This window comes from Physeter macrocephalus, chromosome 10, assembly GCF_002837175.3.
Source record: "Physeter macrocephalus isolate SW-GA chromosome 10, ASM283717v5, whole genome shotgun sequence".
In the NCBI taxonomy this organism is placed as follows: domain Eukaryota; kingdom Metazoa; phylum Chordata; class Mammalia; order Artiodactyla; family Physeteridae; genus Physeter; species Physeter macrocephalus.
The window spans coordinates 69,153,022-69,165,271 of NC_041223.1; the positions used below are offsets into that span (position 1 = coordinate 69,153,022).

Here is a 12,250-nt window from a genome sequence, read left to right on the forward strand (position 1 = left end):
GCTGTGGCACGCAGGCTCAGTAGCTGTGGCTCACAGGCTCTAGAGCGCAGGCTCAGTAGTTGTGGTGCATGGGCTTAGTTGCTCCGCGGCATGTGGGATCTTCCCAGGCCAGGGCTCGAACCAGTGTCCCCTGCATCGGCAGGCGGATTCTTAACCACTGTGCCACCAGGGAAGCCCTACAGTAGGTTCTTATCAGTTATCTTTTATATACAGTAGTGTGTATATGTCAATCCCAGTCTCCCAGTTTATCTCCCCCTTTTCCCCCTTGGTAATCATAAGTTTGTTTTCTACATCTGTGACTCAATTTCTGTTTTGTAAATAAGTTCATTTGTACCATTTTTTAAATTCCACATTTAAGCACTATCATATGATATTTGTCTTTCTCTGTCTGACTGACTTCACTCAGTAGAGCATCTCTTATTAGTCTTCGTCAGCACAATAAGTACACTGACTTTCCTGGAAGTATAATCTCTCGTCTGGTCCTTGGATGAGGTAATAAGAAATGAAGGCTTGGGGAAATCATAATTTGTGTGAGCTTTTCTAAAAGAGTAGCAAAAAAAAAAAGGGCCCAGTTTGATGGGACTAAAACATATACAGCAAAGTTAAAGATCACCATCGTACGAGGTATCAGGAGCTTATCCTCTGGGTTGATTGAGGATCTGGATTGTGGCCTCACTGGGAGCTTTAATCACTTAGGTGTGCTTGACTGTGGTACGGGTTCACAGGGTGTGCTTACTGTCCTGTGCTTACCCTGAAGGACTGACGCGTGAGTGACTTCAACCCCACTTCTCTTAAGCCTTAGTGGTAGAGTGCTCTAGGGCTGTGCTTGAGAATCATTAAAATGATGGATTGGCTACATCTGCTTTCCCATCAGCTTCACATTTTATGTTCATATTCAGTGAATGTGAGGCACACTCCTACTTTTTCTTTTCTTTTTGCCAAGGCAGTATATTTTACTTATGTTCTCACCTTGTTCCAGAAATGATATAATGCATCCACAAAGGTGCCCGTGATGGAGTAACTTAAAAACAAGGAAAAAAAAAAAAACAACAAAAAACCATGTGTAAGTGTGTGTAAATGATGAGTCAATGCATGATATGAAATGAACTATATAGGTAGTGATGTGGAATGGGATTTCGATTTTTAGTTTTAAGAAATGTAGCTGATTAGTTTGGCTCGTGCTCTAAATTTCCTGTTTGGGAATTTACCTAATGTATTAGGAATATACCTAATATATTTACATAGGAGGCAGTCATTTATTCAGTAGGTAAATATGAGTCCTCCCTTTAAGCTCTGGGCCACATCATGGGGGTGAGAAAGTCAAACACAATGAGTTTCTGTATTTGCAAACAATAGGATACACTACATTAATAGAGGGGTGAGCCAAATACTTAAGGGAAGCAAGGAAATCATTAAACTAAGAAAAATGAGTGTGTTATCCTCTTGGAAATTAGAGAAGGTTTCGTACGTGCAGATTGTGGAGGAAGAGTGAGGAGTGGAAGAAAGAACAGATGAGAGGTGAGATGGGGTGAAACTCTAGAGAAGAGAGACTGGGGAGGAGGGACCCAGTCGGGCTCCCTCGGTCCTAATGACATTCATTTTCGGGTTCACACCTCTTTCTGAGGCCAGGGTGCATACCTATTTGGAGTTTCCATCAGGTATCTCAGTAGTCACAAGGTATTTCTTTTTATTCCTTTGCTTATGCTAGTTGTTCATTACTGGTCCCCCTCTCCCTAAGCTTTTTTGAGATATAATTGACCTATAACACTGTGTAAGTTTAAGGTGTACAGTGTGGCGATTTGATACACATATTGTGAAATGTTTACTATAGTAACATTAGTCAACACATCCTTCACCTCACATAATTACCATTTTGTTGTTGTTATTTGTTCATTACTGTTTTTACGTCTGCGGTCCTTGAATGCATTTTTTATTCTTTGGCAGATTCTTCAGCAGGACTCTGTGAGAACACTCCTGGTCTGTTGATGCTTTCTCTATTCTGCTATACTAGTTTAGGTTTCAAAGTTCTATTTTTGAATAATCATCTAGTTCTGTTCCTAACTTTCCATTCTTGTGTTCCTGGACTTCTTCAGCTGTAGCTTTGTAGATGTTTCAGATGGTTAATACTACATTGTGTGTTTATTTTTTTTTCCCCTTAGTGTTCTCTCAGGAGTGTAACCTTACTTTTAAGTTCTGATTGTACTTTTTACGCTTATATTTTGCATCTTTTAGTTCTTTGCTTTTTTAGTTTGCTCCCCCTTTCTTGTTTCTCTCCTCTCCCTGGTCCTTGCGAGTCCCTCTAACACACTGTCCTTTCAACCGTGGCACGCAAATCTTGTGGAAACTGCCTTTCATTAATGATGAGGACTACGGCAACCACTGTCCCATTTCATTGGCATTGTCTCCAACCCTCAGAGGTCAGGTGTTATTCCCATTCTCCAGATGAGGAGACTGAGGCTCAGAGATGCTAAATAACTTGCCCGAAGTCCCTTTGCTAGAAAGTGGCAGAGCTGGAATTCAGTCCTAGGTTAGCTGCTTCCAAAGCCCATGCTCTTTTTTTCTACTTGGTGGTGCCGCCCACTCATCCTGTTTGAGCCATTCATGTATTTGTTGACTGATTTACACAGAACTTGATCTGAACAGCATGTTATAGCTAATGATTATATTTATACTCCCAGGAGGGAAATAATACAGCAGTCCCCTTTTATCTGTGGTTTTGTTTCCCGTGGTTGCAGTTACCTGAAGTCAATCATACCCCAAAAAATTAAATGGAAAATTCCAGAAATAAACAGTTCATAAGTTTTAAGTTGCATGCTGTTCTGAGTAGTATAGTGAAATCTTGTGCTGTCCTGCCAGGGATGAATCATCTCTTTCTCTAGCATATCCATTGCTGTATTTGCTACTCACCCACTAGTCACTTAGTAGTCATCTGTGTTGTGGTATTAAAGTACTTGTGTTCAAGTAACCTTTATTTTACTTAATAATGGCCCCAAAGCACAGTAGTGTTGCTGACAATTCGGATATTCTGTGCCTGATTTATAAATTAAACTTTATCATAAGCATGTATGTGTAGGAAAAAAGTATGTACAGAGTTCAGTACTATCCGTGGTGACAGGCATCCACTCCGGGTCTTGGAACCCATCCCCCGTGGATAAGGGGGGACTACGGTAATCACCTAAGTTCCTTTGGGTTGTACTGGGTTAATTTCTTGGCTTCAGTTTTGCATTTGCTGTCAGTTTGTCCTGGACGTGTGGATCCACATCAGTGCTATGTCTTTGATTGGAAAGAGCAATAATAGGTGGGCCTAGTAATGGTCTTTTGTGAACAATAGCGGGTGGAATGCTATGGTAGAGCATGCTTCATGTGTAAAGTGCTGTATATATATGGACAATCATGCTGAAATCAGGCTGGCATAGAGTGGAATGAGGGACCAAAAGTAATTATGCTTTTATAAAACTCTGCTTCAAAACTGTGTTCAGGAATGTTGTAAAGGTAACACACATTTAATTTTAGACTTTTTTCCCCTTTCAAGAATTATTTTACTTATTCTGGCGGCATTTTTCTGAGGAAAAGAGCATCCTCTTTTAATTACAAAAGCAACATATTCAAGTAACACTCAATAATACAGAATCGTAAAAAGCTAAAGATCCTCTCCACCCTGAAATCCTACTCTCCAGAGATAACTGCTATGTTTGGTATGTTTCCTCCCAAATCCCTTTTCTTTTTCTTACTCTTGCACCATCTGAGAGTGTGCACACTGATATATTTACGTGCACACATTTTAAAAATAGCTTTATTGAGATGTAGCTTATATACCACATAAGTGTACAATTCAGTGGTTTTTAGTATATTCACAGGTATGTGCAACTGTCCCCACAGCAAATTTTAGAACATTTGTGCACATATTTTCAAAATAAAATTTTAATAAAATCTAAAAACAAACATTTGACTATATACTAATTTTAATAAAAACACATATTATAATTTTTAACTTGCATCTTGTTTTTAAATTTAGTCACATATGGACATCTTTGCATCACTAAATAAAGTTGTTTTAAAAGTTGTGTAGTATTTTACCACTTCTTATCCGTTTGTTGGACAATTAGGTTGTTTTTGAATTTTTTTTTTTTTTTGAGGTACGCGGGCCTCTCGCTGTTGTGGCCTCTCCCGTTGCGGAGCACAGGCTCCGGACACGCAGGCTCAGCGGCCATGGCTCACGGGCCCAGCCGCTCCGCGGCATGTGGGATCTTCCTGGACCGGGGCACGAACCTGTGTCCCCTGCATCGGCAGGCGGACTCCCAACCACTGCGCCCCCGGGGAAGCCCTGTTTTTGAATTTTTGATGTATAACGTGACATTGAACATCCTTGGGCATGAAAATCTGTGGCTCTGCCGTGGGAATTAGGTGTGTGGATTTTGGAACAGAATGGTGATATGTTAGTAATAACATATTTATGCAGACTTTAGAGTATTTAAGTAAGTAGATAAACATTTTTTTTTAATCTTTGTACTGTGATATATTCAGCCACTCTTAGTCCCATTTCAAATCTTTAGAAGGGTTAACTAAGTTAACTAAGTTGTTCTAAGTGTCAGAGCCAGAACTGGACCACAGGTCTTACTTCTAGATGCTGCGTTGCCCAAGTAAGTGGCTGATCCAATATTAGACGTTTAACTGTATAGTGTTCCTTGTTGTATTTTAGACCTTACGACTCTTTGTTTTATCCCAGGAAAGAGACCATTCTCCATAGACTTCGAATATTCTCCAGGGAAAAATCTGATCATGTTATTCTCTGCCTAAGTATGCTTTACTGGTCCATCCATCACTGCCTGGATCAGAATTTTAGAGCACTTTCTGAAAATGATGGGTCTCTAGAGAAAAGGGTGCTGTAGTCACCTAAGCTCAGGAGGGAATATCAACCCATCCTCCTTTTGTATACTTGCAATGGACCACAGTCTGTTTCCCCTATAAGGGAAGTCTTCTGCTCCACAGGTTTACAGCCATTGCCAGTCCACTCTGTTCATTTCCCCTTATCCTCAAAGACCTCTTGGGTCGGGTTGATGACTTGGTTACTGCTTATCTCCTACATGTTTGTTGCTGCCCATTGGTTCCACGTGCACTGCCAACACCAGCTGCCCATGAGCTAGTGGACGAGCAGCCTCCCACACCACAGCTGCCATGTCTTTCTTCCAAGCCACAGCTGAATCTCTTTTTTTTTTTTTTCCTGGCTGTGCTGCTCGGCATGCGGAATCTCAGTTCCCCAACCAGGGATTGAACCTGTGCCCCCTGCAGTGGTAGTGGGGAGTCCTAACCACTGGACCACCAGGGAAGTCCCCAGGGCTGAATCTCCTGAGACCCAGTTGTCCATCTGGGTCTGGTGACCCAGACACCTGCCATCTTCTGCTTTATTTTCTGCTGATGCTTTCTTGTGATCACTGATGAACTTCCGAGCTCCTCTTCCTTCTTTGAAGAACTTGGCAACCGGCCCATCGTCTTCTTCCCCACCCCAGCTCCTGTGTCACACTTGGAATATCCATGCAGTGCTGACTCTGTTCTTCCTTGACTAGTTAATCTCCAGTGGACTTCTGTGTTCATTTCACCTACCCTGCTCACTGCAGTGGTCACACCCTGGGTCTAGCTCACATCTGCACCACCACCTTACAAGTCACTGGCTCAAACGCTCCGTTCCCAGACTGCCATCTCCTATCCCACTAGTTCATTTAACACGCTAGTCTTTCTCCTCACTGGGACTGCCAATTCTTTCTTCCTGTTAATCAGCTCTTTCCAGTTTGTACCTTCCTTATGTGCCTTAAAATTCTATTTTTGACCTTATGGTTGCTGTCTTTCTATTAATATCTGCTTTTTTGTCCGTCGGTTCAGTGTTCTTATCTATCTAGAAAACTCCAACTCTTGATAAATCCACTTTCTTCATGTCTGTAGTAGAGCAACTGAATCACACATCTGATTGTGGAGTTGGAAAGCCTGGATTCAGATAGCCTCTTTACACTTAGTAGCTTTGTGACCTTGAGCAAATAAACTAACCACTTCAGTTTCCTTAGCTTTACATTTGGGATAATAATACCAACTGGTGACATACTCCCTGTTCTAGTCCCACTTCAGAGTAGACCGGGCTAATGAGAGTACAGAAAGAGCCAAACCAATAGCTTTCATTGTAGACCAGTACATACTGGGCACAGAGGAGTTTGCTTTGATTCCTTTTCCCACTTCCTGGGTTTCCTTCTACTCAACATGCCAAGGAGTACAGTAGAAAGAAGGATGTGCTTCTACATCATTTACTACCTGAATCTACTGAGAATCACCATGTTTGCAGTATACATAAATTCTGTAGAGTATGTTTAAGTTTTTAAAGTTTATTTTCATTCTTAAAAATGCACATACTTCTTTTTATTATGGTAAAAAAATCATAAAATTTGCCATCTTAACCATTTTTAAGTATGCAATTCAGTAGTGTTAAATATATTCTCATTGTTATAAAACAGATCTCCAGACATTTTTCATCTTGCAGTACTGAAACTTTATACTCTCTAAACAATTCCCCTGTGCTCCTTCCCCCCAGTCCCCGGGTAATCACCATTCTGCTTTCTGCATCTGTGAATTTGACTACTTTAGATACCTAATATAAATGAAATCATACAGTATTTATCCTTTTATGGTTGGCTTACTTTACTTAGTGTAATGTCCTGAAGGGTCATATATGCTGTTGAATGTGACAGGATTTACTTCCTTTTTAAGTTTACACAGTATTGCATTGTATGTATATACCACAGTTTATTCATCTGCCGAAAGACATTTGGGTTGCTTCCACTTCTTGGCTATTGTGAATAGTGCTGTTATGAACATGTGTGTGCAAAAATCTCTTTGAGACCCTGCTTTCAGTTCTTTTTGCTATATACCTAGAAGTGGGATTGCTGGGCCATATGGATAAGTGCATCTTGTGATTCACTGTATTTCAATCTAATTAAATTAGTATGTTTGCTTTGTGGTGAAAAAAAGATATGCTAGTTTTGTTTTTGTAAATATTTATTTATTTATTTGGTTGTGCCAGGTCTTAGTTGTGGCAGGCAGGCTCCTCAGTTGTGGCATGTGAACTCTTAGTTTCAGCATGCGCGTGGGATCTAGTTCCCTGACCAGTGAACAAACCCAGGCCCCTTACATTGGGAGCAGAGTCTTATCCACTGTGCCACCAGGGAAGTCCCTATTTATTATTATTTTTTTAAATAAAACGTATGTATGTATGTATGTATTTATTTATTTATGGATGGATGGCTGGCTGACCACGTTGGGTCTTCGTTGCTGCGCGCAGGCTTTCTCTAGTTGCGGCGAGTGGGGGCTACTCTTCATTGTGGTGCGCCGGCTTCTCATTGTGGCAGCTTCTCTTTTGTTTTTTTTTGTTTTGTTTTGTTTGGCGGTACGTGGGCCTCCCACTGCTGTGGCCCCTGCTGTCGCGGAGCATAGGCTCAGGATGCGCAGGCTCACGGGCCCAGCCGCTCCGCGGCACGTGGGATCCTCCCGGACCGGGGCACGAACCCGTGTGCCCTGCATCGGCAGGTGGACTCTCAACCACTGCGCCACCAGGGAAACCCGTGGCAGCTTCTCTTGTTGCGTAGCACGGGCTCTAGGTGCGTGGGCTCAGTAGTTGTGGCTCGCGGGCTCTAGAGCGCAGGCTCAGTGTTTGTGGCGCACGGGCTTAGGTGCTCCACGGCATGTGGGATCTTCCTGGACCAGGGCTCGAACCCATGTCCCCTGCATTGGTGGGTGGATTCTTAACCACTGAACCACCAGGGAAGCCCCCTATTTTTTTTTTTAAAGGAACCTCTGTACTGTTTTCCATGGAGTTGCACCATGTTATCCTGCCAACAGTGCACAAGAGTCCCAGCTTCTCCACATCTGTACCAACAACTGTTAATTTTTTGTGTTTGTGTGTGGTTTTGTTTTGTTTTGTTTTTGGCCACACCATGTGGCATGCAGGATCTTAGTTCCCCCACCAAGGATCGAACCCATGCCCCCTGCAGTGGAAGCATGGAGCCCTAACCACTGAACCGCCAGGGAATTCCCTCATAGTATTCCTTATAGTCTATTTTATTTCTGTGGCATCCGTAATGTCTCCTCTTTCATTTCTGTTGGTTTCTGAGCCTTCTATTTTTTTCTTCGTTAACCTAAGAGTGTATCACTTTTCTTGATCTTTTCAAAAACCAACGCTTAGTTTTGTTGATTTTTTTTTCCCTGTTGTTTTTCTAGTCTGTATCTCTGCTCTAATCTTCATTACTTCCTTTCTTTTGTTAGCTTTGGGTTTAGTTTATTCTTTTTTTAGTTACTTGAGGTGTAAAGTTAGGTTGTTAGCTTGACATCTTCTAAAATATACGTTTGTAGCTATAAACTTCCCTCTTATCATTGCTCTTGCTGTATCCCATAGGTTTTGGTGTGTTGTATTTTTCTTTTCATTTGTTTCAAGGTCCTTTCTGATTTTCCTTGTGACTTATTTGATCCATTGGTTGTCTAAGAGTGTGTTGTTTAATTTCCACATATTTGAGGATTTTCCAGTTTTCCTTCTGCTGTTGCTTTCTAGTTTCATTCTATTGTAATATTTTGTATTATTATACAAAAGGTATTTTGTGTAATCTCAGTACTTTAAAGTTTGTTGAGACTTGTTTTGTGTCCTTACATGTGCCCTATCTTGGAGAAGGTTCCATGTGCATGTGAGAAGAATATATATTCTGCTGTTGCTGGGTAGAGTATTCTGTATGTGTCTGTTAGGTCCCTTTGGTCTATAGTGTTGTTCAAGTCCTCTATTTCCTTATTGATCGTCTATCTCATTCTATCCATTTAAAGTCTGTTTTGACTGATATTAATATAGTCACTCCTGCTCTCTTTGGATTACCATTTCTATGGACTTTTTTTTTAATCTGTTCACTTTCACCGTATGTGTAGCCTTAGTTCCAAAGTGGGTTTCTTGTACATAGCATATAGTTTGATGCTGTTTTGTTTTTTTTTTTAATATCCATTCAGCCAATCTGTGTCTTTTGATTGTGAGTAAACCATTTACATTAAAAGTAATTACTGATGCAGAAGGACTTCCTATTGCCATTGTTAATTATTTCCTGTATGTCTTGTAGCTTTTTGTCCCTCTTTTCCAATCTTACTGCCTCTCATGAGGATCACCTCTTCATCTTTTTTTTTTAATTAAATTTATTTATTTATTTATTTATTTTTGGCTGTGTTGGGTCTTCATTTCTGCGTGAGGGCTTTCTCCAGTTGCGGCGAGCGGGGGCCACTCTTCATCGCGGTGCGCGGGCCTCTCACTGTCGCGGCCTCTCCCATTGTGGAGCACAGGCTCCAGACGCGGTGGCTCAGTAGTTGCGGCCCACGGGCTTAGTTGCTCCACGGCATGTGGGATCTTCCCAGACCAGGGCTCGAACCCGTGTCCCCTGCATTGGCAGGCAGATTCCCAACCACTGCGCCACCAGGGAAGCCCACCTCTTCATCTTTTCAGGTGCAGCCAAAGCATCTCTTCTTGACTCTCCCAGGTTCAGTTGAATCTGTTTTCTTTGTGCCTCTCGTTGTTTCTGTGACTCTCTTCCTTCCTAGATAGCAAGCTCCTCAAGGAAAGTATCTTCTTGGTTTTGTACCTCCAGGACTTAACACAGTGTCTGAAACACAGTGTCTCACTCATAGTGAGACGTCAATAAATATTTGTTGAAAATGAGTTTATTTTCAGTAGTAAACACTCGTGGTAAGTTCTTGTGGTTTTTGTTTCCTCTTAGATATCTCATGCTGCAATTCTGGTTCCTGAACTTGAACAGAATATAATCTTAGGACTAGGTGGCTTTAAGCATTCATCTCTTTTGGTTCTCAAACCCTTGGAAGTTACTGTTATGTTCCGTTGTCTCATTAAGTGGATATGTATACTTCGATATTCTTACCAAGCAATGAAAGTTCTTTTTCTTTCTGAAGGTTTGCCCTGAAGTATTTCAAGGACACTTCTCCAGTCTTTCAAAGACTCTTCCTAGAGAGCTCAGATGCAAATCCAGTCCGGTATGGGCGCAGGCGGATGAAGCTCCGGGACCTAATGGAAGCAGCTTACAAGTTTCTGCAGCGAGAGCAGTCTGTGTTCCGGGAGCTCTGGGACTGGAGCGTGTGCATCCCACTCCTCAGGAGCCACGACACCTTGGTCCGCTGGTGCGTAGCTGTCAGGCTGTTCTGTGCTTCTGGTGTGGGGGTGGTTGAGGGAGTCTGGAGTTGTGTGCATGAGGAGGGAGGGGAAACCTTTTAAAAGATGTCATTTTTGTTCTGGTCCCTTTGGGGTTCTTACTCCCTTTCATGTGTCATTTCAGAGAGAAATCAGATGGTATGAGTGGAATTCCATTGTTTTGTGTTCCATTAGGTGAATTTATTTTGCCTGATTTGTGTTTTCTACCCTTCCCTGTGTTAATTATAATATTTCCTTTTCTAGTGTTCAGTTGGCTAGCAAAATTTTTTTATTCTTTAGAATCAGCTGCAGGTCCTGACTTTATATACTTTGGTTTTCTCCAGGTACACAGCCAATTGTCTTTCTTTGGTCACCTGTATGAATGAAGAGCACAAGTTATCATTCCTTAAGAAGATTTTTAATAGTGAGGAACTGATCCATTTCAGGTTAAGGTAAGCAGGAGCATTCCTGGAGATCTCGATGTGGCTTTACTGGGCATTAGAGTAGTTGATGAGATCCTCATTTTCCTCAGGTTACTAGAAGAGGCCCAGCTGCAGGACTTAGAGAAAGCCTTGGTGTTGGCCAATCCAGAAGCCTCCCTTTGGCATAAGGAGAAGGAGCTGCAGTATTTACAAGGACACCTTGTTTCCGCTGACCTCTCCTCCAGGGTGACTGCTGTCTGTGGTGTGGTGCTGCCTGGGCAGCCGCCAGCCCCTGGAGAGCAGGTATGTTGACAGCAGTGGCGTGTGTGCCCTCTTCCATCCAAACACTGAGTGTGCATTTTTCCTTGGCTGGGCTCTGTGTTCTAGGTGTGAGCCAAATCGAGTTTGCCAGATTACTGTTCCACTTACAGAAGTGTTCAAGGAGAGAGTAAGAGAAATTCACCCAGGACCCTCCTCTTTGATAGTCACTTTGTTCCTATTTAGTGTGAAGTCAGAAATTGTAATGATGCCTATGCAAAAGCTTTTAACTTTAGCAAAGCTCTTCCATGTATGACCTCATTTACTTGCTACGGCAACTGTTTGAAGTTGGGTGGCCCACGTTGTGATACCATATTTATGTAAAACTAAGGCAGAATGACTTGCCCAGGACCTGTGGGGGCTGTCCTTTGGCAGAGATGGGGCTAGGCCCAGGTATAACTCCCCGGCCTCTTTCTGTCAGAATATTCTCTTTGCCTGTTATGCGAGAGGCTAGCATCTGTAGTGAACTCTTCCCCTGCCATAGCAAATGACCTTTCCAAGAGTGTGCCTCCAGACTACACTTTGGAAAGTCTTGTAAATCAGAGTCTGGTTCCATAATCTGGGAACATTGGGAACCAGTCTGTTTTTCCCCAGCAGTCTTTAGTCAGTTGTCACTTTGTCTGATGGTCAGACCCACCCAGTTTTCTTCCTGGAACAAGTCCTGAGTCATTCCTTGAACTACCAGTTTGTATCTGGGAAGTACAAAATTAAAAAGATAAGTATAATATAGGTATAAAAAAGTGCATGTCTTAAGTGTACAGCTGCATGATTATTCATAAACTAAATATCTCTGTCACCAGCACTGGGACGCCAGCATTTCCAAAGCGCCTCGTGTTTCCCTCTGGTTAGGAAGACCTCCCCACCCCTCTTTAACCACTCTCCTAACATAGATTAGGTTTGGAGCATTAGAACTTTAACATAAGGGAGGATTCTGGTTGGGGTAGGCTTGATATACTGGGTGGCAGTGGCAGAGCACTGGGGCAGAAGTGCAGAATGGAGCTACAGCCCAGCCTGCCTGCCAGTTGCTAAGAGTAACAGCTCTGCAAAAAGTTCGAGAACTTCCAGCCCTGAATCTCATTTTGTCCTCACATATCTTTAGGGGACAAGCTATATTTGAGAATTTACCATTCCTTAAAAGTTAATAATCATTGTGCTTTTCCAAGAGGTCCTTTTTTCTGTGTCATATTAGGTCCATTGTTATTAAAATTTGTTTAAATTGTGGTAAAATGAATGTAACATTGACCATCTTTACCATTTTTAAGTGTGCTCTTCAGTGGTGTTAAGTATATTCACATTGGTAGCAAAC

The 12,250-nt window shown here is 42.1% G+C and overlaps 1 protein-coding gene across 5 annotated transcripts in view; it reads left to right on the top strand.

Moving 5' to 3' along the window:
* MDN1 (midasin AAA ATPase 1) overlaps nt 1-12,250 on the top strand; it is a 164,009-nt gene that overhangs the window by 9,097 nt on the left and 142,662 nt on the right. For all 5 annotated transcript variants that reach the window (XM_007126238.4, XM_028494642.2, XM_028494643.2 and 2 more), the window contains exons 3-5: nt 9,970-10,194; nt 10,549-10,656; nt 10,737-10,929. In XM_007126238.4, coding sequence (XP_007126300.2) covers nt 9,970-10,194; nt 10,549-10,656; nt 10,737-10,929 — 526 coding nt within the window. The remainder of the gene's footprint in view (nt 1-9,969; nt 10,195-10,548; nt 10,657-10,736; nt 10,930-12,250) is intronic.